This window comes from Euprymna scolopes, chromosome 33 (assembly GCF_053919585.1).
Source record: "Euprymna scolopes isolate OS-2025 chromosome 33, ASM5391958v1, whole genome shotgun sequence".
Lineage (NCBI taxonomy): Eukaryota > Metazoa > Mollusca > Cephalopoda > Sepiida > Sepiolidae > Euprymna > Euprymna scolopes.
Window position 1 is genome coordinate 3,511,205 of NC_136514.1, and position 27,248 is coordinate 3,538,452.

At 34.3% G+C, this 27,248-nt stretch overlaps 1 protein-coding gene across 2 annotated transcripts in view; it reads right to left on the reverse strand.

Annotated features, from left to right (window-relative positions):
* Positions 1-5,284: 5,284 nt before the first annotated feature.
* LOC145258096 (b(0,+)-type amino acid transporter 1-like) overlaps positions 5,285-27,248 on the reverse strand; it is a 131,240-nt gene continuing 109,276 nt past the window's right edge. For both annotated transcript variants that reach the window (XM_080115834.1, XM_080115835.1), the window contains exons 8-13: positions 20,521-20,644; positions 19,279-19,382; positions 15,846-15,942; positions 9,810-9,959; positions 7,966-8,134; positions 5,285-5,717 (exon numbers count right to left, since the gene is read on the reverse strand). In XM_080115834.1, the coding sequence (XP_079971960.1) occupies positions 5,632-5,717; positions 7,966-8,134; positions 9,810-9,959; positions 15,846-15,942; positions 19,279-19,382; positions 20,521-20,644 (730 nt within the window). In that variant the 3' untranslated portion in view covers positions 5,285-5,631. The remainder of the gene's footprint in view (positions 5,718-7,965; positions 8,135-9,809; positions 9,960-15,845; positions 15,943-19,278; positions 19,383-20,520; positions 20,645-27,248) is intronic.

Below are 27,248 nucleotides of genomic sequence, written 5' to 3' on the forward strand. Positions count from 1 at the left end.
GAGTGATAGTACCTGTTAGGATCCCAACTATGGATTAAATAGAAACCAACTTGAAAAAAAAAAACAAATATACTCTATTAAAAAATTGTTCTTCAAAATATTTGGATTCGGCATTAAATAACCTGAAACAGGTTGATATGCCGTAAAACAAAAACAAGCAACCAACCTTCATAATTATTGATGCTTTTAACAAACAATTTGATGTTATTTTATTTCTGATTGGAAGTAATTCCTAAAGTGTTCGTGATGTGAATTGTCACAGTTCAATTAGATGTTTTTCATACTGATAAAGGATACGTCTTCGACAATCAGTCCAATGGTGGCTATCTTGGTTTTATTCAGTCTTACAAGTTCCCCCAAGTGTGGTACAATATCCCGGGGAGCTGGTTGCATTGCCAGGGCGTTCCTCAACCAAATAACTCTCCCCCGGGAAGCAATAGTGTCATACAAGCTTTACATTCGCTCTGAGAATGGGTTAGATCATTGTTAATCGCTTGACGAAATACAGTCATTTTTGTAAGCTAGAATGAACTTCTTTCAGTGTGCTGGATTTTAAAAATCCTACTTGATCTTGCGTCTTACCCATAACAAAGTAGATAAATGGGAAGTATGGAGGTGGAGGGTTTTGTTTCAAATCCAGTGTGGACGTCAGCATTCTGCAACCAAGCTGTGTGGGAGACCTCATCAACTGATTTCACAAGAAAGTTTTTTGCCACTAAAATACTAAAAAATAAGGCTTAATGGAATGAAAAACACTCGTCTAGCTGAATCCACTGTGAAAAATTTCCCCCACTCTATATCTGTGCCTAAACCAAAACGCGGATTCCATGAACAAAGCTTCTTTCTGAGAACTGCACGCCTGTGGAACTCTGTTCTGTCTGCTTGCTTCCCACCGGACTACAACTTGGATGTTTCAAGTCCAACGTTAACAAATTCCTAATGAACTGCCCCCTTAAGTAAACACTTCATCAAATCTCCACATTAACGTAATGTACTTGCAATAACCCTTATCCCTGAGTGGCTTCCGGGCCTTGATAAGTGGTTATCACCGTGTAAAAAAAAAATGAATAGAATGGCAGCTGAATGACGCTGAATATTATGATAATCTTCGTAATTAGTAATAGTATTACTAATACTAATATTGCAGTAATACTAATTGCGATATAAAAATTAAATAGATAACATTGTTTTTAATTGAAATTGACATAAGAAGTAGTTAATAAATAAATTATTATAAATAATATCCTTATCTTAGAAATCGTTGTTTAAATTAGTAATTTGGATTTGTAAAAATAATAAGATGTTAGAACAAATTAAATTAAAAATAACCAAAAACAGTTGTTAGACCAAAGTGATAACACAACAAAAAGAGAGATTTTTAAAAATGCGTTTTAATATCATCCATTATGTTTTCACTGGTCGCCATGTTTTTTTTTCAACTGAAAAGTACTAATGCGCATGCATGTTACAAAACACTCCTCCTTCTCATGTTAAGAATGGCGAATGCCATTGACATTTATTTAAAAAAAAAATATTGAAAAAAATATCTTAAGAGCCAGAAAATTACTTTCATTTTTCACTAATAAGCAATCACAAAAGCCACTCAAATATAAGAATTAAGGAAATGAAATGATTGGCAGTAAAAAATATTACCTATATATTAACTTCCTGGCAGTCCGGCGTTGCCCGGTCGTACAATACGCATAAACATGATATTTAATTTATGCAGATTTCGTATATATTATTATACAAATCAATCCTCTATTGATTATTATATATTACAAGGAATAATTTGCCCAGTGAACTAATTCACAAAAAAATAATAATAATGATAATGTCGTTCACCAAATTCCGTCTGTGTTTGTTTACAATATCACGTCAGCTGATAATTGGGCTTGACGATAAATGCCCTGGAAAAGTCATTTCTGATTAATGTTTAGTTTTAAAATATGGAAATAAAGAAATGATTTGCGGCGATTTTAAATGGTACCTGTTCTTTTATCATAAATTTAACTCATTAATAAGAAAAAAATAAAATAAAATGGTGAGGAGCGCCCGGACTTGAACAGGAGATCATTCAATCTGTATCCAAATTCTCTACCACTAAGCTGTATCTCCAGATCATAATAAATCTGGTTTTATTTTAAGAAGAAATGATTTGCTGAAATTTTATTATCTCCCTTGCCGGTACAACGTCAAATATTCCTCTGTAAAACGTATTCTTTTTTAACTATAAGAGAGAAAAGCTATTCTTAAGACCGGATTTTTTCGATTTTCAATACTTATCGGATAAATTTGTGTACAAAACTTATCTAAGAACACTGCCAGACATATAAATTAGCTTTGTGTGAAATTTACAAAAGATGGGCTCAACCGTTTCGGAATCTATGAGGAAAGAACTCTTTCACACACACACATACAGTGGCTTTTATATAAGAGCTCTTTAATCATCTCTTATATAAATACCGTTGTGTCACTGTTTCCAGATTATAAATTATTTGATCGGGAGATCCTATTTATTAAAAAAGAGGATAGCAGGTGATAACATACTGCGGACATTAAATGAGCATATTGAAACGTTCATTTACATATTCCAAAAACCACGTAATTTGATCAAGTATTTTGTTTTTTATTCAAGAAAATCAAATTTTACGACTAAAAGAGTCGTAGTATTTTCGTCGGCCATGATTAAATTCGATGAAATAAAAAGGAAGGGGACAACTCAAAGCGACATGTCGAGGTGAAAAATAAGCTGTGTGAGCATGTGAAAAAGTATCAGCAGCAGCGAAATATGGCCAGCATGCGAAGAGATCAGCAGCAGGAGCAGCAGCAACAGCAAAAAAAACGCGCACGTGCAAATAAGAAAGTGTGCGCGAGAAGAGAAAGGAAAAAAGAGAAAAATGCAACATGTGTTTGGAGAGAAAGAAAGTCGGCGTCGGAAAGAATGGGTGTGTAAAACGAAGGCGAGAAATGGCTGGGTTAGGGTTAGGCATGCAGTGGGAAGAAGGAGAAACGCGCCCAGGGTTTTTTTTTTTTTATTGGTGCCAAAAAAAAAACGATAATGAAAAACTTTTGTTGAAAACTAAAAAAAAAAAATGCCGACTCCGATATTTCATTTAGTTGTTTTGTTTGTTTGTCCATTTATGACGTAACGGCTGCACCGGGCTGCGGTACATTATGATCAAATGTAGTTTAGTAGTAAAATCGCTAAAAAATCTCTAAATTTTAATGTTCTTAGTTTTTAATAAAACGACTTGATCGATTTACATAATTTTTGGAATATGACATTTTCGTTCTGTAATGAATACGTACAACATCATACAGACTTTTCTGCATTTTCTTTATTTTCTTTACTTTTAATTGTCGCCATAAGTCGCTAATTTGAATAAACACCAATATTATGATTAGTAGTAGTAGTAGTAGTAGTAGTAGTAGTTAATATCGGCTAGTAGGGGTAAGGGTATTCAGTGCGATTAGAACCTGGGGTCCATATTACGATCTAAGGTTGATTTTTACCGAGAAACATGAAGACTACAACTAAACGGTCAAGATGTTGAGAGGAATGCGATTCTGAAACTTAGGATTTTTTACGGTACGGAAATAATGGCTGGAGAAAATAAGTTTTGAAAGCCGGATTATCAGAATTTTTATGTAAGTTTGCGACTACTTTTTCATTGTATTTGAAAGATTAAAGACTAAAGTTAATTTCCAAAAGGAAAAAATTATTTGTACGTGTGAAAAAAAAAGTTATAATGAAAAATGTTTTCACGGCAACATTCGGAAACTAACAAATTCAGCTAAATTTTGAAGGTAAATAAATTCATTGTAAAAATCCTTTGAAAGATAAATATTAGATTTCTCTGTCTATTTCAATGATAATCAGTAAATTAAAGTTCTAGGATATTGAATTAAATGATTAAAAAAAAAATAAGCACCTTGTTTATACAAAAAAAAATGGCTTAATTAGCCCCCAAAAGCGAGAGATTCTAGTTTCGTTTAAGCGTAAGTGAACGAAGTCGTGTAAGCGTGGAATCTACGGAAGCTCAAAAAATGTCAGAAAGTCAAAAGGCTGTCTGAAAATGACGTCAGGTAGTTAGGAGGAAGGGAGTGCTGGTTTTCTCCCCCCCCCAGTCGTGCATTCGTACATTTCTGTCCTGAACGTTTGTATAATTTTCACCATTTTTAAAATTTAATTATTTTTCTGTGTTTCTGCTTTTAAATTAAAAAATATTTTAAAAGATTATATAAAAATTGTTTTACCTAGGAAGTTTCACATTCATGCAAGCAAGGAAAATATTAGAATCTTAAAAATATAAAAATTTTGTGAAACATGTAATTTAAAAAAAAAACGTAGAAATATTTTTTGCAATCATAATGTTTTGTATGAAAATATTAAACAAACAAAGCTTAATTTAATGATAATATCGGTAGTTCGAGAAATTCATTTTTCTTCGAGTTATATAGAATTCATGAATACGGACTTTAGGGTTTGTTTTTTTTCGTAATGTTCATGAAAAAAAAAATTTTTCTTTTTTCATTGTTACAATATACGATGCTTTATTTTCATAAAAAAGCAAAAATAAATTCATTCATTTTTTTACTACTAAAAACTATGACTTTAGTAAAAGTATTTTTTGTTTAAACAAAATAATGTATTTCTACGAAGATTCAAATAAAAATAATTCCGTGGCCATTATTTGATAAATACTGAAAATTTCATTAAAATTGGTTCATTTCTTGATTTTTGGTGAATCTTTAAGCAAAGGGAGAGGTCAAAATGCTTATACATTTTGAGCATCGGCATTCATTTGCACAGACCTAGGATATTCTAGGGGAAGGAGGTGAAGTTTAATATAAGAGAAAGAAATCGTTTGGTTAGGATGGGAGAAAGCATAACCGTGTATGAAATAAATCGGTTATTGATCACAGTGTAAGTTGTGTAAGTACAGCATCTTTTTTCTTTAATGCTTCACCTTGTAACACGTAGTCGAATGAAATGATCTTCCATTAAATACGACGCCATCTTTCTTCTTAGTGCTTCATCGAGTAAATCCTGTTTTAATTACTCGAATTGACTCGAGTGATTCCGTTTTAAGTCACAGTTTGCTCTCAAGTTGCATCGAGATGCTAAAAGTTCATTCTTATTTTACCCCCCCCCCCATTCGATTTAAAAAGATAAGCCTTTGTTTCATAGTGGTGGTATTGTAAATAAGTATCCAGAATTTCGCAAAAATAGTTTATTCTTTAGTCATAAAAGATTAGTTTTGTTTCTTGCAAAAATAAAAAAAAATCGATTAAAAAATGTCGTTTTTTAAATTAAAATATCTGAAGGTGGGAATTAGCAATTAGTTGAGTCTTTTCCTTTTTTTCTTTTTGTTAAATGTCTTCTTTTTTAATTTGGTTTTGACCACGGACAATTGTATCTTCTTGGACGCCGGTTAGTAATTACCTTCTGGTTCAGGAACATTAGCAGTTAACCGGAATCTTAGTGACAGTAAACTGATTTCTTTTCATTTTTTTCTTTTCTTTTCTTTTCACAATAATAGTTCCATGGTGTTTTGTGAAAACTCTTCAAGTTTCCACCTTAAATTTAACTCATTGTCCGGAGATGTCAGCGTTTTTAGAGATTCTCTATTTTTTGTGATCTTCTTCTTTGAAAGACTCGTATTTCGTTGGCACAACTTGGAAGAACAGTTGGAAAAATGTTGTGATTTCGTCTACAAAATACAAAAGAGGAAAACAGATTATGTTGGAATCGATGAAAATTATTTCAGAAAATAAATATTGAAATGCTTCAAATTCAATCTATGTATTATTATTATTATTATTATTATTATTATTGTTATTATTATTATTATTGTTATTGTTATTATTATTATTATTGTTATTGTCATTATTATTATTATTATTGTTATTATTATTATTGTTATTATTATTATTATTACTATTATCATTATTATTATTGCTATTATTATTATTATTATTATTATTATTATTATTATTGTTATTATTATTATTGTTATTATTATTATTGTTATTACTATTATTATTATTATTACTATTATTATTATTATTATTGTTATTATTATTATTATTATTATTATTATTATTATTAATATTACTATTACTATTATTATTATTATTATTATTATTATTATTATTCATTGAATCTCTTATGCCACTCAAAAACTAATGTCAAAGATGGTCCAAAAGCAGTCTGAAGCATTTCATACGTTTTTTGTAGCATTTTTTACAAGTTCGCTTCATTGGAAAAAAATTAAAGAGGAACTTGAAAGACGTGTACAAATCGGCATCTTATCAAAAATGACATTCAGTCAATGGGGAGCACCTGCCGTCTTTCTCAAAAGGAAATCAAAAGAATCTGCATTTGCGCTGATTTCTCCACTGATTTAAACTCAGTCCAAAAAGACTCTCATTACCCATTTTATAGCCCCGAAAACGTTTTTATTAAGTTAAAAGAAGGAAAGATTTTCACTAAATCGATCTGAGTGAAGCCTTCTAAATTTCAGTCAAAGAAACTTTAAAATGTAATTCAGTAAAATAGTGTTTCACTTCAACAGTCCATTCGCTGTGTAGACAGATAGCCCTTTTTCCAACATAAAGATGGTCAGTAGAGGTTCATGGTCGGTCTGCAGTAGAAAAACATGGTGCGTGAAAATATCGATGGAACTTTGTAACTGCAAACATAAAAGCAGCGGCTTCTTTCTCGATTTGTGAATAGTGCTTTTCTGTCGGGAGCAGAGATCTTGGGGCGTGTGTTACAGACGTTTTACTTCCGTCTGGCATTTCATTTAAGATACAGGTCCCTATTCTGTAGGAGCTGGCGACCGTTATATCTAGTTTTGGGTCAGAGTTTTGTCCAATTTTATCGAATGCCGCCTGACATTTAGGTGTCTATTTCCACAATCTGTCTTTTTTAGTAGATCAGTCAGTGTGGCCATGAAGGCGTGCATATTAAGAATAAATGTTTGGTAACCCAAGAAACTTTGTATTTTTCTAGTTGGGAGTCAGCATATCCTTTATAGTTCCAGGTCCAGTTTTCTTCCATTTTTATCGCTGATGTGTCCCAAGTATTTTATTTCTTCCATAAAGAAATCGCATTTTCTTCATTCGAGAAAACACCTTGTGGACATGTTCTTGATGTTGTTTTCTGTGCTACTTATTATGGTAAAGTCATCCAGGTATGCGATCGTGAAATAAAGGTTTCCCAACATAGTATATCCAAAATTTCTTGCAAAATACCTTTATTCTAAAAGCTAACCTTTCAAATTATGATAGTGCATATAAAGCAAAATACAGCTTAAAATTCTCTGTTGATTCGTGGGTTAAAAATGATTCACGTAAAAACATCAGCAAAATGTGAAAATAAAATCCAAGATGCGAATAATATCACTTTTGTTGGATAAATTAGGTATTAGTCTCCCTGATTGAGTTGTCACAACATAGCCAATAACGGGAAGAACTTGAATGCTTGAAGAGAACTTGAATGCCTACTAGAAACTATCCTTGAATGTGTAAGGTCTCTTTGAACCGGGATTCGTCAGGACAATCTGGCGTGAGGATACTTTTCCTACAATCCTGACCAAATATTCAAAATAACAATATTTACAGCACAAATAAGATCTACTTGTTCTGGCCAAACTCCATTGATGTTATAATACCTCAAGTAACAGTACAAAGCTGGATACTCTACCAGACTAGAAGAATTCTTGTTCTGGAATCCAGTAAGACTAAGTGATCACAAGAAACGCATGCTATAACATATTTGAATGATCAATTAGGGAAATAGAAATTTTTTTATTAATTCAATGAATGAGAATTGCAATGGAATATTTGAATATCTACGTATCTCATGTGGAGATCAAGTGTTAATCCCTAGGAAGGGGTCGTTTGATTTCTGAGAACTTTGACTGAAGTCAAATGAAACGCAAAAATCTTACTCACCCATACAAGGAGGATACCACTTGAAATAAACAAACGGAAAGTAAAAGATGAGTCCACCAATTGTTATAAGGAACGCATAGAGTAGTCCTATATCCGGGTCCTCGATAATTGGAGCCACAACCAGATAGATGGATATGAGCAGCATAATGACGGGGATGAGGATGAACACCTACAAAGTAAATGGCGAAAGAACATTAAAAACATTATTTTATTACAGGATAGATTGCACCATATTTAAGTTATTTTCTTTGATTTATACTAGCCAACAAAGGAATGAACTCTTCTTTCTAGGTGTGAAAAAATACTCACACCATGCATGTGCGAAATTAAAATAGAGGTTTGTCGAATTCTGTCTGTGAGCTTCAACTATTTAGACTAATAGTATTTATATTAACAGTTTTTATACTAATAGTTTTTATATTAATAGTATTTATATTAATAGTTTTTATACTAAAAGTTATATATTAATACTAATATTTTTCATACTAACTGTATTTATATTAATAGTTTTTATATATATATATAGTTTTTATACTAATAGTTCTTATAAAAATAGTTTTTATATTAATAGTTTTTATACTAATCGTAATAGTTTTTATATTAGTACTAATAGTTTTCATACTAATGGTTATTATACTAATAGTTTTTATATAATTAGTTTTTATATTAATAGTTTTTATATTAATACTAATAATTTTTATATTAATAGTTTTTATACCAATACTAATAGTTTTTATATTAATACTAATAGCTTTCATACTAATAGTTTTTATACTAATGGTTTTTATATTAACAGTTTTTATATTAATAGTTTTTATACTAATACTAATAGTTTTTATATGAATAGTTTTGATACGAATAGTTTTTATGTTAATAGTTTTTATATTAATAGTTTTTATGTTAACAGTTTTTATATTAATAGTTTTTATGCTAATAGTTTTTATATTAATACTAGTAGTTTTTATATTAATAGTTTTTATACTAATAGTTTTTATGTTACTAGTTTTTATACTAATACTAATAGTTTTTATATTAATAGTTTTCTATACTAATAGTTTTTATGCTAATAGTTTTTATATTTATGCTAATATTTTTTATATGAATAGTTTTTATATTAATACTAATAGTTTTTATTAATAGTTTTTATATTAATAGTTTTTGTAATAACAGTTTTTATATTAATAGTTTTTATACTAATAGTTTTTTAATAGTTCGCCACTCGCCAAGGGCAGAAGCCACTCAAGCTAAAAGTTTGTAAAATTTGCAGTCGGATTAGGAAGAATACAATGTAAGGATTGAAAACTATGATTAATTTATAAGACCACTCGACAGATATTGAGTAGCATCGGATTTGAAAGCGATCATGTTGTAGATGGTACGGAAGCATCTCCACGGTTTTAAATTATCGTAAATGATTTTTATTCATAAAAAATGTTCATTTAATATAATTTTTGAAAGAAATTAATTGAAAATGGCATGCTCCAGGTTCCGGACCCATATTGCTGTGGTGGTTGAGGTTTGAATAGATGTCAGCTCTACTACATAAATCAAGTTACTGCAAATTGTTTTTTTCAATAAAAGTTTTAAAATAAAGCTGTAGTGTTGTTTCCTTTAAGGCGACAATTTTATCGTTACACCTTGTATAAAGTTAAAAATAAAAAAAAGAAACTTTCTCAAAAACAAAAGAACTTTTCAGATTGTAAACTGTTTCGGCCATTTCCTGGACTAGCTGGTAACTACTGAATGTCTCTGAATACTCATCATTTACAAGAACCCACACAATACATTATAAGCTAACATTTGAAGCAATAACTTTACATTCTGCCTCTATGAGTTTTACTCACCTTGAAAGGTCTCTTCATGTCTTTCTTTGTGAAACGCATGACAATGAGAGAAAGGAACGCGCAACCATAAAAAAACCATGCTGTGAAACTGAAGAAGTCGATCAATGATGAAATGTCACCCGGAATGATCATACACAAGGACAGGATACCCTGGTTGAAATAAGAACAAATAAAAAGTGAAAAGAAATGCAGTATCAACTGAATTATTATTATTATTATTATTATCATTATTATTATTATTATTATTATTATTATTATTATTATTATTATTATTGTTATTATCATTATTATCATTGTTACCATTATTATTATTATTACCATTATTATTATTATTATTATTATTATTATTATTATTATTATTATTATCATTATTATTATTATTATCATTATTATTGTTATTATCATTATTATTATTATCATTATTATCATTATTATTATTATTGTCATTATTATTATTATTATTATTATTATCATTATTATTATTATTATCATTATTATTGTTATTATCATTATTATTATTATCATTATCATCATTATTATTATTATTGTCATTATTATTATTATTATTATTATTATTATTAGTCTACTTATTATTATTATTCTACTTATTATTATTATTATTATTATTATTATTCTACTTATTTTTATTATTATTATCATCATTATCATCATCATCATCATCATTATTATTATTATTATTATTATTATTATTATTATCATTATTATTATTAAAAAAACGAACAAAGTAAGCTTTTCTAACTGAAATTATTATTATTATTATTATTATTATTATTATTATTGACATCGTTCTTCTTCTACATATTATTATTATTATTATTATTATTGACATCGTTCTTCTTCTACTTATTATTATTATTATTATTATTATTATTATTATTATACTTATTATTATTATTATCATTCTTCTTCTTCTGGAGGAAAAAGGTCGGGAGGGGATCTTTGACCTTGGTGGGGAACCCTCCTAGAGATAATGTCTCGATAAAACTATCGGTGGTGGTCTAACCTTAAATTCACTAAGCCCATTTATGGGAGAATGTCAAAGTATGGCTCAATGGAAAACGGTGCTTACAGCAAACAGAGAGGAGATGGGGCAGGTTGCATTAAGCGTGAGATATTTCAAGGAGATTCGTTATCGCCACTTCTTTTTGTAATGATAATGATGCCACTGAGCATCCTCTTGAAGAGAGAAAAACTGGGGTATAACTTTGGATCTGGTGACAGACGCCTCAACCATCTACTGTTTTTTTTTGTTTTTTTTACACAGTGTAAAGTACATTACGTTAGTGTGGAGATTTGATGAAGTGTTTACTTAAGGGGGCGGTTCATTAGGAATTTGTTAACGTTGGACTTGAAGACATCCAAGTTGTAGTCCGGTGGGAAGCAGGCAGACGGAACAGAGTTCCACAGGCGTGCAGTTCTAAGAAAGAAGCTTTGTTCATGGAATCCACGTTTTGATTTAGGCACAGATAAAGAGTGGGGGAAATTTTTCACAGTGGATTCGGCTAGACGGGATGTTTTTCATGAAGGATTGGCGAGGGGGGACCAGAGATTGGAGTTCAGACGAGCACCTGCCATGGAAATAACGATAAAACAAGGATAGGCTCGCAACGTCTCTTCTGTGGGAGAGAGGTTGCAGGGTAGAGAAAAGGGCATCCCCCACTAAGCCACGAAGTCTATTTTGTACTCTGTCAAGGCAGGATAGGCTGTTTTTTGCAGCTCCTGCCCAGATATGGCAACAGTATTCCATCCTTGGACGTACTTGGCTTTTATATAGATAGAATTGCATCAGTAGTGAGATATCTTCTGGAGCGGTAGAAGGATCCCACCATCTTTCCAGCGACCTTGGCAACAGACTTGATGTACGTGTTCCATTTCAGATCAGGAGTAAAGGTCAAACCCAGAAGCTTGTCAAAACACGGGGCCTCACCCAGACGAGAGCCATCCATCACAATTGATGCCAGATGGGGATCAGAGCGTTGATGATGTAAGGATAGGGGTTTGGTTTTGGATGCATTACAGGTAACCAGCCACATCTTCCCCCACTGTTTATGGATGATTTGAAAATATTCGGTAGAAATGAAAAGGAAATGGAGAGACTGGTAGAACTTGTGGGGACATACTCAGAAGACATTGGGATGGAGTTTGGGATTAGTAAATGTGCGGTGCTGGTGATGAAAAGAAGAGTAAAGGTTCATTTGAATGGAATAGTGTTGCCAAATGGAGAAATCATTAAAGAAATAGAAGATACAGGATATAAGTATTTAGGAGTGTAGGCATCATGAACAGAGAAATGAAGGAAAACGTCAGGAAGGAGTATCTTAGAAGAGTGAAACTAATTGCAAAGTCGAAACTGTATGGAGGAAACCTAATGAAAGCAGTAAATGCATGGGAAGTCAGTGTTTTGAGATACAGTGCGGGAATTTAAGAATGGTCTGATAAGGATTTGCATGCCATGGATATCAAAATAAGAAAAGTTTTAGCAATGTTTGGTATATATCACATTCGAAGTAGCGTAGCAAGGCTGTATCAAAAGAGGAAAGATGGTAGGAGAGGATTGAAAAGTGTAAAAGATTGTGTTAGAACCGAGGAGATGCCATTGAAGGAGCATGTGGTTAGAAGTGAGGAGTGCATGCTTAAGGTTATGGCCAATGAAGTGGGGGTATGTGAGACCAAGGCTGATTATGTGAAACGTATGGATAGAGAAAGGGCAGAGGAACTGGCTAGGGAGAAAATGCATGGAAGGTTCTTCCAGGATATAGCAGAAGTGGCTGATGAAAGATCATAGCAATGGCTTAGAGCTGGGTATCTGGCTAAGAGTACTGAAGCTTTTGTTCGTGCAGCACAAGAGCAGGCATTAGGAACACGATTGTTCAAAAAAGTGGTTCTAGGAGAGGAAGTTGCTGCAGAATGCCGGATTTGTGGTAAGACCTCAGAGTCAATTGCGCACCTTGCAGCAGGGTGTAGTGGACTGGCCCAGAGAGAGTACCGCAAAAGACACAATCGCATGGGACTCCAGATATATTGGGAAGTGTGTAAGAGGGTTGGCGTGAAGTGTGCTGGAAAATGGTTTAAGGAGGTGCCTGATGAAGTGAGAACAAGTGAGGATGGCAAGGTAGAGGTATGATGGGACAAAAGTGTCATGACGACCAAGCAATTGGAACATAATCGTCCGGATTTGGTCGTCATTGACAAGGTCTCAAAAAACTGGCAGATTGTAGACTTCTCAGTACCCTGGGACAGGAATGTGAGAGAGAAGGAGAATGAGAAGTGGAGCAATTATGCTCTATTGGCCTTGGAGATAAGGTGTATACACGGGGTTAAAACACAAATAATCCCGGTAGTAGGTGGTACACTAGGAGTAGTATCAAGTTGTCTGGAAAGACAATTGAAAAAACTACAAATCCCCGATGTTTTAAGCGGCCTTCAAACCTCTGCAATTATAGGTACCACCAACATCCTTAGGCAAACCCTTGATCTTTGAAGCTCCTGGTTTGAAGCCGGGATTAAGGGAAATCCTCTGGAAATGAATCCTATCCCTTTCCAGAGAGACGTTCATAAACGGAATCAGAATTATTATTATTATTCTTGGCTCACAAGGAGCTTTCACACAGGTTACCAAAGATCTCATTGAATACAGCCTGTGGTGTTCCCTGGAAGCTGAGTGACAACAAGTCTCCCCAGATTTTCCAGTACTCTCCAACTCTTTCGATACCATTTGCAAATAAATTTGCATTATCGCAACAGCAACTTGCCATTGATTTCTCGTTGGCAGTGACCATTGGTCTTTACCGGAATTTGAGTGGCAATAAGCCTTCCCGAGGTCCCAGTTCTCTTCGCACTTATACAGTGGAAGTCTGGTCAGTGCTCACTCCTCGGTCTTTCTTTCCTCCTTGACTACTTTCACTCTTTTTGTTGGTGGTGGTGGGGGGACAGTAATGTGGGGGGGGGCAATGATGTGGTAATGGGGGATGGGGGTGGGGTTAGAGAACTCAAAGATATGCAGCTTTAATTTTCTTGATTCCATGTAACGCTTCATGTTTTGTCTCTGTAGCAGTTTGTCTGATCCACGCTTTTGGTTCATCTGTGTTAGTCTCCACATTCAAGGGTTTTCCTTAATATTTCAGCTGTTTTCATTATTGTTGTTTGTTATATTTTTCCAGTCATTCCCCTGATTCCAATTTCTCCCACTTATTTTTATTTTTTATTGTAATTATTATTATTGAAGATACATCATTGAAGGAGTATGTGGTTAGACGTGAGGAGTTGATGCTCAAGGTTGTGGTCAATGAAGTTGAAGTGGATGGAATCAAGGCTGAGTATGTGAAACGTGTGGGCAGAGGAATTGGCTAGTAAGAAAATGCACAGAAAACTCTTCCAGGATGTAACAGATCTGGCAAACGAAAAATCATGGCAATGGCTTAAAGCTGGGTAGCTGGCTAAGAGCACTGAAGGCTTTGGGCAGGTACTAAAAATACGACTGTTCAAGGAGAGGGTGTTGCTGCAGAATGCCGGATTTGTGGAACGTTTTCTGAGTCAGCGGTGTACCTTGTAGCAGGGTGTAGCAGATTGGCTCAGAGAAAGTACCGCAGAGGGCATGACCAAATGGGACTTTGGAGATATTGGGAGATTTGTAGGAAGTTTGAAGTGAAGTGTGCTGGGAAATGGTATTGAGGAAGTACCTGACGAAGTAAGAACAAGTGAGGACAGTAATGTAGATGTATGGTGGGACAAAAGTGTCATGGCAACCAAGCAATGGAACAGATTTGGCCAAGGTTTCAAAGAGGTGAAAAATCGTAGACTTTTCGGTGCCTTGGCGTAAGGATGTGATAGAGAAGGAAAATAAAAAGTGTAACATTAGAGATAAGGCAGACGCATGCAAATAATCCTAGTGATAGTTGGTGCACTAGGTATTGTATCAAGTCGGCTGGAGGAAGCTTGAAAAACTTCAAATCCCAGCTTATCTTCCAGTGATTCTTTATCTAGCTCTTCCTCTTTCGCCACTACTGCAAGTAACATCTCATGACTATTATTATTATCTAAATATTAATTTACTTGTCCAACGTCCCGTGTCACAAAAATTATCATCATCGCAAACATTAATTAATGAGAAACGAATTACCTTATTTTATAGTCGCTCTTTTCCAGTTAAAAATCATTAAAACCATTTCCTCTCCAAAAATTAAAAAAAAAACATGGCTGCCTGTTTACGGTTTCAAATTGGTTATTTTATTTTGTAAAAACGTCATGTTGAGAGGGACTGTAAGTTTATTTTTTATTCTTTTTAAAATTAAAAAAAACTGTGCCAGTGAATTGACATCTGTTTCTTCATAATTTATATTAAAAAATTATTCAGAAAAATAAACAATGTGCTGTGTGTTGAGTTTTCATTGAAAAAAATATGTAAACATTTTGAATTCATTTTTTTATGCTTTAAAAGATTAAAATGAATTTACTACAAAAATGTTTTAAGTTCGTCGTTATTTCTTTTATTTTTTTTATTCATTTTATTTATGTATTTTAACAATTTTCAATTACCACGAGTTCTGCTAGGTATTATTATTATTATTATTATTATTATTATTATTATTATTATTATTGTCATCACTTGCTTCGGATATGTTTACTTAATTTCTAGTGAAAATTTATCATTCATTTTATTTAGGCTTCATTTTATTTTCTCTTGAAATTTATTTGCAGAGGATTATACATTCTTATTAACCTCCTCCCCTCTACCAAAAGCCAAGAAAAAAACTAGACTAACTTATTTGCCACGTCCCAGTCGAGATTTCCTGTGACATCACTAGCTTAAAAAATGTTTACTTAATTTTCTAGTGAGAATGTATTATTCTTACGATAATTTCTAGTGTGATTACTCTGAATCAGCCTGGTGCTGATAAACACTATCTCATCTCTATCCTGTTGTATTTGTTTGTTTGCGAGGTGTGAGCGTTGGTATATAAATCCATCCATTGTGTTAATATGTCAAACTGTATTTTCTTCAATGTTTGTTCTTACCGTTAGCAGTAATGATATAATAGGTGTTTTCTTCGTTACATGCAGGTGTGCCAAAACTTCCGGTAGATGACCTTCGCGGGCAGCTGTGTATGAAAGTCTGTATGAAATGAAAAGATATATAACATTTACATTTCTTCTTATATATAAATATATCTTGATATGAACTGTCTGTCTGTCAGATTTTCTCATCTAATGAGATCATCAACTTATGCCAATTATATATCATACGAGGTTGAATATTGTTTTTAATAGCAATTTTTAATCATCCATCGCAAAAAAAAATGGCGAGGTAAAATTAATTATCAACCGTTAAAAGACGCAGACACAAAAAAAGTTAATTATCAACCATTACAAGAAAATCGTTTGGAATAAAGTGTATCTTGTAAATAAATGCTGTAATTGTATGAAAAAAAAATAGTACTAAAATATTTGTGATCATATTTCAATGTGCCCAGATCGATATGTTCTGACTTACACTGATCGAACACCTGTCTGGTTGAATATCCCGTGTCAGACATGCCTACAAAGAACGTGATTGAAGGTTTGGCAAATGCATAAATTAGAAGTGCAATATTTGTAACCGTTAAAATTCTGAATTTTTTAGATGAGGGCTAATTGTTTATATTACTTGTATTGATTGGACTATTGTTCTCATCTTGAATGTTATTTACATAGCGTTTTGGTATATGTAACCTCCGACCTTCTTCAAGTGTCTCTTGTCAAACTCTGGAATTTTTCTGTCGAACTCGGGAATCTTTCTTTCAAGCCTAGGAATCTGCATGGAAGTTTGACTGTAATCCTTTATTTAATCGATGGGGGTAATATGTTCTCGTTCTGTCACCCATCACAATATTACACAAATAACACCCAAGTCAGATCAAAACAATATAATTTGTAACCGTAGTTTGCAAAGTTATAAAACAGTAAGTAAATCATCATCATCATCATCATCATCATCATCATCATCATCAGACAGACAGACAGACAGACAGACAGACTCCTAGATGAAACCTAAATAAAAATTTAAATACAAGTGCGATTGGTTAATACAAAATCTCATAAAAAAAACATTAAACAAATTTTTTTTAGAACCAGTTGGGAAATCAAGCTGAAGCCATATTTTACGAGGTGTGTTCAATAAGTTTCCAGACTTTTTTTTGTACATGCATTCGAAATTGTCTCTCGAAAATTCAGTATGTTATTGCTATACATCTTTTGAGATAACTGACTAATTTTTATGATTTCAGTTTCAAAGGAACAGCTACAGCAGGAATTGGAATACACCCTACCAAAGCCCGATTGTCACAACTGATGAATTTCATAAATGCAATCTGTATGTGAGGACACTTTAGAAGAAAATTGTGTTTTAAATTTGGAAAACATGAAACAGAAACGTCTGGATGTTTTAGCCTGCTTTTGAACGTGTGGAATGCTTCAGACTGCTTTTGAACCATCTTGCATGAATCAAGCATTAGTTTTTGAATGGCATAAGAGATTCAAAGAAGGCAGGGGGTCTGTGAGAGATAGTGAGAGGTGTGAGAGGATTAAGGTAGTCAGAACACCAGAGTTGATTGGCCAAATAAAGAATTTCATGAAAAAGAACCATCATGTTTCTATAGAGACAATAAGTGCACAGTTTTATATCAGTGTGGGAACTGTACACACAATTATTCGCAAGAAACTGAAGATGCAGAAGATTTGTGCGAATGCCCCAGTTCACAACTCCATCCTTGTCACATGCTATTCAACCAAGATGGGCATCAAGACAGTTCCTCGCCCACCCTATAGTCTAGACCTTGCTCCCTCTGACTTTTGGTTATTCCTTAAACTCAAGGAAAACTTTGGAGGCTGTCGTTATGAGAGAATTGAGGAGATGAAAGAGGTTGTGGCGAGGGTCGTTGGCATGCTTACACAAGAAGACTTCGATGGGGCCTTCCAGAAGTTGTTGGAATGGTACAACTGCATTGCAACCAAAGGAGATTACTTCAAAGGGGACTAGAGTTTCATATGTGTATTACCAATAAAAGTGCCCATACGAAAAAGTCTGAAAATTTATTTAAGGCACCTCATACATAAAAAAATAAGCAAGTTATTATTTCATTGTTTGAAATTTGCATTGAAGTAAAAAAATACAAAAGATGCAAGAATGAGGAATGTATGCCATTATTACAGAAAAGAACTTTACTACTGCAGACCAAAGGAAAAGTCTATCAGGCATGTATATGCAGTGTGATTCTGTATGAAAGTGAAACCTGGCCAGTGAGGATTGAGGATATGTGTTGCATGTCGAGAAAAGTTATGAGATTCACTGGTTGTGTAATGTGAGTTTTAAAACAGGCTTAGTTCTGATGACTTCAGAGGATCATTAAATCTGAACTTTATCATGAGATATGTGCAGGACTGGTGACTTGAATGCTATGGTCAAATTCAAAGTGTAGGAATTCTTGGGTTTGTAGAGCAGTTGAGATGGCAGGTTTAGTTCACAGATGAATGCCAAGGAAAACAGAAGAAAGTGCTAAAATTTAGTGAAAGAGGGATAAACAAAAACCTAAGAAGAGAAAGGTTTGTTTTAAAGTTAATTTTTTAAAGACGTCTAATGCATGCTAGCGTGTGAAATGGACATAAAACCGATGATGATGATGATGATGATGATGATGCTGACCATGATGACGATGATGATGATGATGATGATGATGACGACGACGACGACGACGACGACGACGACGACGATTATGATGATAACAATGATGCTGAGGATGACCACGACGATGATGATGATGATAATGACCACGATGATGATGATGATGATGATGATGAAATTCGTATTGATTGTTATACTTGAGCGTCAGTGACGAAAGCGCACGTTTGATTGTAAAGATGTTAAAAGTAAAAAAGAACAATCGCATTCGATGTTTCAAATCGGAAAAGAGAAAATCAACAAAACTTCATCAATAATGTTGTGTCGCATAGATTCCAACAATTGGTTTCAGAATATGATTTAGGGGGTCATTATTGATCATTACTGAAAACCAGGAAGAGGTTTGGACTCTGAATAGATCCTTGAGGCACGTCCGTGTTGATATTATCAGCTTAAAACTAATGCACATCGACAACTACTTTTCTAGACCTCTATGACGAAAACGATTTCATGGTTGAGAAGACATCGCCCGATATTCCATAGCTCGTAAGTGTGTAAAGGTGTTAGACTCTATCAAACACTTCTGATATGTTCGAGGCTATTGTTGAAAATGTAGAAGACTTACATTACCTGGATGCAGTTTTCACAAACAAAGTAGATGACACCAAAGAAGTAATACGACTTATTGCAAAAAGATTCAGTTATTCTAAGTAATAGTACAGTCAGCACGTCAGGAATTGATCTTGCAGGTCGAAATCCGTATTAATTGTTACCAAGAAGATTACTAATGCTTACCTGCTGGAAGTAAAACAACTACCATTCGCAGCTCCAAACGTTGAGAATGCGACTGAGATCGGGATGATAATGGCTGCCCCCTTCAAAACTCGATTGGCCCACATCTAAAAAAGAATGCAGTTGTAATCATTAATTCTTATACAGGGTGGAACAATAAAATTGTCGCCCTAAAGAAAACAACACAGTTTTATTTTATTGAAAAAATTGAGGTAAATTGATTATTGTTGTGGAGACGCCCACTAATTAACATAGGCGGGTGAGTGAGATATATAAAGGTATCAATCACCAATATCGGAGGGGTCCGGCAACGACCGTCAAATAGGCAAGACGCTTATGCTGCCTCCAGTAAGACATGCAACACGCCACCTGCCGGAATATCTTCAACTGAAGTATATCTGAAGACATGTAAATATGTATATAACTTTTCTTCCTAATATATTATTGTTATACCTTTACTTTCGTGTTCTTGTTAATTATTTGTGCAGACACAACAATTATGTAGTAGAACTGACATCTATTTAATGTAGTTGTTTTCAACTTCAATCACCACCTTGAGACGGTCTGGAACTCAGCGATCAGGCTGGCTTTGGTGTTGTGGGAGGTCATGTTGGTGATATTCTTGACATATGACCAAACGAAGTAGTCCAGCGGGTTTCAGGTCAGGGGAGGATGGGACAGTGAGAAACAAAGTTGTAGGATCCCTTCTGAAGCCAAGCATGAATCTCTTTGGACTTATGGGCCAGCGATCACCTGATTGCACTAGAAGATAACCACACTCTTCAGCACATCCACGTACACTGTGGTGTTGACTTTCAAACCGAATTCAAAGATGTAAGGTGGCATGATGTAGCCCTCACCTGAAACTACACAAAATACCATAACCGTGGCCAGAAACTTTGTTTTCATCACCCTGGGCACGTCCCTATTATTTGTTGCAATCCAGCGATGCATTTTAAAGGTGCTGGCAATGGTCCTGCTGTCATAACTTGGATCGGTAGAGAGCATGAGTTGTACAGCGACGCATCTCCGACCTCCTCGTTGAACATTGTGTCACTTTCAGATATGATAGAAAGCTCCTATCGCTCTTCGGATTTGTACACAACTGGACAACTAGTAGATGGTCTGTAAGAAAAAACGAAAACCAGTTTTCATCAAATGGAAATGGAATCATGTCGCCTTTTCTAAGACGACAATTTTATCGTTCCACTTTGTAAATAAAATAGATTTAAATAGAAAACGTACTCCTCCAACAGTTGCTGCGTTAAGCAAGTCGACTTTACTCATCACGGCCAGATACGACATGTTGGTTAGGAGGTAAAGGATGGTAACCAAAGGAATTCCGATGAGGATGGCCAATGGTAGGTTTCTAAAAAAAACAAAAAAAAAAAACATAAATTATAACGAGAAAAGAACGAAAAAATAACACGTATACTGCCCCGTGAGTTACAGATGAAAACGTTACAGACCATATCTTGTTATTTAACAGATAAACGTGCTATGAAGAATTTTACGTGTGTTACAAGCGAAAATGTTAGGACAATATGTTGTGTATAACAGATACAAATTCTACAGGCAACGTTTCATATGTTTCAGATGCATATGTGACGTTGAAAGGGAATCAGCACGTTGTGTGCAGTCTACGTCGCAAAGAATAACTGGAACTCACTTATTCATAACAACAAGGACATTTATTCCCACGTTTTCCCACCATGCGTGGCTTCTCGTTACGGCTATGACTTCATCCATGTGATCCTCCTCTCGACCATGTTCTCTACTTTCTATAGTCTTCTTTTTCCTTACCGTGACGTCATTTCGCTCATGGCTTTGTATTGTATTTGCATTTAGCGGTTTGTGCTGTGTTACACATATGTTATAGGAAATGCGACGTCTGTTACGGATAGCAAAATTTACGGACAGTATCTCTTGTGTTATAGATAAAATGTGATGACAAAAATTACAAGCAAGTCATTGTTAAACCTATTGTTATGGACAATATTTCGCGTTGTACGGAAAAAATGTTACGCATAATACCTTCTTTGTTATAAATATTACGGACGACTTTATTAAAGACAATGTTCACTATTTTAAATGTTATTTTAAATGTTATTTTAAATGCTATGGAGAATCTCTATCTTTATCATCATATAAAAGTCACTTTGTGTCTGTGTGAGTTCCTTCCTCATAGGTTCCGAAACGGCTGAGCCTATCTTTTGCGAATTTCACACAAAGCTAATTTATATATCTGGCAGTGTTCTTAGATATGATTTGTACAGAAATTCATCCGATAATTATAGAAAATCGAAAAAAAATCGATCTTAAAAATAGCTTTTCTCTCTTCAAGATAAAAAAAAAGAATCATTTTTACTGGTGAATATTTTACGTTACACCGGGCAAGGAAGATAATAAAATTTCAGCAAATCATTTCTTTTTATATTTAATCTGGAGATATAGCTTAGTGATAGAGCATTCGACTACAGATCGAATGATTCCCCGTTCAAGGCCAGGTGTATCTCACCATTTTATTTTAATTTTTTCTTATTAATGAGTTCAATTTACGATTAAAAAAAAAAGAGGAATCATTTAAAATCGCTGAAAATCATTTCTTCGTTTGCATATTTTAAAACTAAATATTATTCTCAAACTAAACGTTAATCAGAAGTTACTTTTCCAGGGTATTCATCGTCAAACCCAAATATCAGCTGACGTGATATTGTAAACAAACACAGACGAAATTTGATGAACAACATTATCATTATTATTTTTTAATTTTTATTTTTGTGAATTAGTCCACCGGGTGGATTATAGAATCAATCTTCTATTGATTATTATATATTAATAATAATCAATAGAGGATTGAGTCTCTAATAATACATACGCAATCTGCATAAATTAAAATATCATGTTTAAGCGTATTGTACGACCGGGCAACGCCTGGCTGCTAGCTAGTATCTTATAGACTATATACAAAAACGTTGCGTATAAGGCCTCGTTTGTTATAGATATAAATAGATTGGGCACAGTAATTATAAACGATATGTTGTGGACGAAATAAAATGTCCCTGGAAATACTCTGTATTTTATCGATAAAATATTATCGATAAAATATTATCGATAATGTCTTGTGTTTTCCAGACAAAAACATGTGAATAAGTACGTGTAACAGAGCGCGTATGAGCGCATGGGAAAATATCAGCAGCAGCTATAAGATAGCTGGCTTTCGAGCCGAAAAAAAAGCACATATGCAAATTAGAAAGTATGTGTGAGCGTATGCAAGAAGAAACAGAAAAAAAGGACAGCATGTGATCGAGAGAAAAAAGTGCGATTGAAAAATGGACGTGTAAAGTCGAAGACAAGAAATGGTTGTCTATAACCGGCATGTAGTGAAGCAGAACGATAAACACTACCAGGTAAGATGGATGTGTGGCCCCGCAGCGAGAAACTTTTAAGATGGTGTCAATATGGGGGGAAAGAAAAACGGTAATAAACGATTTGTGTTAAAAAAAAAGAAAAGCCGAGTCGAATTTATTTTTGTTTGCTTGTTTGTTTGTTCCTTTTCTACAGTGTCAGACGTCGTAGAGGTCCGAGAGGGGTTTGAACTGTTATAACGTTGCAGTTACAAACAAAGTGAATAAATAAATAAAAATCCGGGTCGGCATTTTTTTTTTTCAACGAAAGTTTTTATTACCATTACTGTCCCGTCTCGATACCACTTCAAATTTTCTCGCCATCGTCTATCTCGCCCAGTTTACATTTTTCTCCTTCCTCCGACCGCATCCCGGCCATAGCCGGCTCATTCTCGTCCTCGATTTTTCACGTCCATTTTTTTTTCGACGTCGTCTCAACACCAGCTTAAAAGTCTTCTGCTGCACAACACACCGGCTGTAAACAACCATGTTTATACGGCCATCTTTTTCAATCGCATTCTTTCTTCTTTGATCACGTGGTGTTCTTTTTTTCTCTTTCTTCAGACACCACCTCGCGTACCCTTCCTAATTTGCATATGTGCTTTTTTTCTTACAGATGCTGACATTTTCCACTGCGCTCATACGCGCTCTGTTACACTGTAACGAACGCGGTTCGAGCGTAACGGCCATGTTACATACGGTCAGAAGAGTCAGACTGAAAAAGATCGACTGATGAGAGCACATGTGTAGGAGGTGGCGTTACGTGGTATTAGAACTAAAGATGAATATTAGATTTGAACCTATGCTGTTGAACATGTGAACGGTTCGTAAAAAAAGTCGTCAAAAACGACAAAATTGAGAATCTGTCTGTCTGTTTTTCTTTTGTTTTTGTTTTTTTTTCAGATAAACCTGAATTTCGAATCTTTGACTTGTCCTTTAATTCTTCTTTCTAGAAAGCAATGAAGAAATTATAAACACAGCCTTAACGACATTGCGAGGAGAAGTGACGGCGAGTAGATGCGCAGCGGCGATAAAAAAAAAATGACACGATAATGAGGCGAGGAAAAAGAACAAAAGGGCTAATTTACAAGGCATTTGTAACACCGGAAGTTGAATGACGTCATAGACATTAGATCCACGTAGACATATTAATGTCTCTAAAGATAAAAGGACAAAGATAAAACAGTAGTAATTAAACACGTTTTTTTCTCTTATTTTATTTATTTATTCGAAACAATTTGAGATGAAGCTTCATTATTTGTGTTTTTTTTTTGGCGGACTGTTATTCTCATTTTTGTTGTTGTTTCACCACGTTTCGGCCAACTCATCCTTTGGCCTTCTTCAAGTGATTAACCGCGACGGAAGAATGCTGAGTCTTGTAACTTATCCCCAGGACCCGTGGCGCAGTGGATAGAGGCGTTGAGTCTCTACGGTTCCAGATGAGCATTGTTTGAAGATAGCGGTTTCAATTCTACTCAAAGCAGGCCAGAGGATTAGTTGGCCAAAATGTGTTGAGAAAGCAACTATGGAAGGCAGTAATTACTGGGAATACTTTTAAAAGACTCCGCATCACCTGAAAGAGGCCAGAGGATCGGTTGGCCGAAACGTGTGGAAACAGCAGCAACTATGAAGATGAGGATAACAATCCGCAAAAGAATGAATGCAGTTTTTTTTCTTTTTCATTAAAAAGTTTAATGCACATGAGCATGTCCATGTGTTACGTAACCGTCACATACAAACAGGAGGAAATAAATAAAAATAAAAATAAAAGTATGGGTCGGCATTTTTTCTTTTTTAAACAAAAGTTTTTTTTATTACTGTTATAATTGTTTCGACATTTCTTAAAAGTTTCTCGCCAATCATTTCTCGCCTTTGCATTTACACGTTTATTTTCTTCGACGTCGCACTTTTTTTTCTCTTCTGACCGCATGCCAGTCATAAATTGCCCATTCTCGTCCTCGCTATTTGCGCGTCCATTTTCTTCGACGTCGACTTTCTTTCTCTCCCGAGCACGTGTTGTCCTTTTTCCGTTTTTTCTTTATATTCTAGCGCACACTGTCTAATTTGCATATGCGCGTTTTTTCGGCTACTGCTGCTGCTGATCTCCCGAAAGCCAGCTATCCTTCGTTGCTGCTGATATCTTCCCACGCGCTTATATGCACCATGTCACCCATGTTATTAACCACGTATTTCATAATAAAGCAAAGCTATTTTGTATTCAGTATTTTCAGAAATATCAAATATTCTAATCAAATAAAGAAATAGTTATAAAATATGCATCAAGAGCGCTTGAAAGCTAAATCACAACGCAATATTACGAAAATAAACAAATATTTTACTCATTTGAAATTTATTATTGGAATATATTTCGGAGTCAATTTCCATCCTCAGTATTTTGTCCATCTCTTTCTTTTTTTTTTATTCTTCCTTCTTGCCATTTTGTAAAGTTGGAGAAAGAAAAGTCGGTTCGCGCGTTGTCTCTCAACGATTGTATTTTGAGAGACAACTGATTTTTCTTTCTCCAACTCTAACAGTAAACTTACTTTTGCTGTTAAAATTCTTTGATTTTCTTTAAAAACAAAAAAAAAACGGCGGGAACTTATGCAACAATCTAATATCTTGTAAGGAAATAGGGTTTTAGAAGAAGAGAGAAATATTAGAAGAGAGAAATGGCAAAACGTTTTGTTTTATGTCAGATTAAAAAGTCACAATAATAACTTTTTAAATTTCACAAGATAACGTGATATATTAGATTACAATGTTTGGAATTTTTTGTTGTTGTTTTTGATTGTTTTAAGGAACATTTTATTTTGATCTTAATCATTGTAAGTATTTATGAGTGCGTGAACTTAAATTATATCTAATTTTGTTTTCACAGCATTATTTTTAATGCATCCAAAACCAAGCTACTATCTTTACACCAGCAACGCTCTGATCCCCATCTGGCATCAATTCAAATGGATGGCTCTCGTCTTAGGGAGGCTCCATGTTTTGACAAGCTTCTAGGGTTGACCTTTACTCCTGATCTGAAATGGAACACGTACATCAAGTCTGTTGCCAAGGTCGCTTGGAAAATGGTGGGATCCTCCTACCGCTCCAGAAGATATTTCACTGCTGATGCAATTCTCTATCTATATAAAAGCCAAGTACGTCCAAGGATGGAGTACTGCTGCCACATCTGTGCAGGAGCTGCTAAACACAGCCTATCCTGCCTTGACAGAGTACAAAATAGACTTCGCGACTTAGTGAGGAAAGCCCTTTTCTCTTCCCTGCCACCTCTCTCCCACAGAAGAGACGTTGCGAGCCTGTCTTTGTTTTATCGTTATTTCCATGGCAAGTACTCGTCTGAGCTCCAATCTTTGGTCCCTCCTCGCCAATCTTTCACGATAAACATCCGTCTAGCTGAAACCACTGGCAATAATTTCCTGCACTCTTTATTTGTGCCAAAACTAAAACGTAGATTCCATGAACAATGTTTTTTCCTTAGAAGTGCACGGCTGTGGAACTCTCTTCCGTTTGCCTGTTTCTCACCTGACTACAACTTGATGTCTTCAAGTCCAACATAAACAAATTCCTGATGAATCGCCCTCTTAAGTAAGACACTTTATCAAATCTCTAATCCTACCGATTACTACGATACTATCCCATTGATTACTGTACACATAATAACCCTTATCCCCGAGTGGCCTCCGGCCTTGATAAGTGGTGAATAAAATAATGAACATGTCTCATCTTTGCATAGTTTTCCGCATTTAATTGTGATCTCATATACTCAGTCACGATTTTTTTTGTGTTGGGAGCTTGACTGTCCTGATGTTATATGGATTACGAATTTGTTGAAGATTTTCAGACAAGCTAAACGTTTTGAAAATCACACTCAAGAGGAGAACAGTAGTCCGAAGAATTAAGATAATACGAATAACCAATGCTCATCGCAAAAAATCCAGAAACGTCAAATGAAAATTGGTTTGTCAGAATCCAATTTTTTTTTAAATGTCAATTTATAAAGTCACAATATTTTTTTTAATCTCAAAAGATAACGTGACATATGAGATGAAAAAGCTTCAATGTTTTTATTTACATTTTGATTTTAATCCTCGTAAACATTTAAAGGTGATCTTAAATTATATCCAATTTTCTTTTCACAGCATTAAATGCTTATAATAAACCATATTTTCAGACTCTGTGATCATGTCTGCGTGATATGAACGGAAGCATTCCACGTATTTTCAAATTATGTTAGGGAGAAATCATCATCATCATCATCATCATCATCATCATCATCATCATCATCATCATAATAATAATAATAATAAAATGATGTCTTGTCCGTTACATATTGTTGTAAAATAAAATACAAGAGAGAAATTAAGTAAACAAATGTAACAAATGTAAAAAAAAAATACATCAAAATCAAAAGCAAAACTGTTCAATCTGTCAGGTATGTCCACTGGATTATTGACTTCCTTAACCGAAACGGTGCGTATTCTCTCCTGATGACCCAATATTATCTATAAGACGAAGTACCCCCCAAACATGACTATATAAAGTTTTAAAGGATATGCT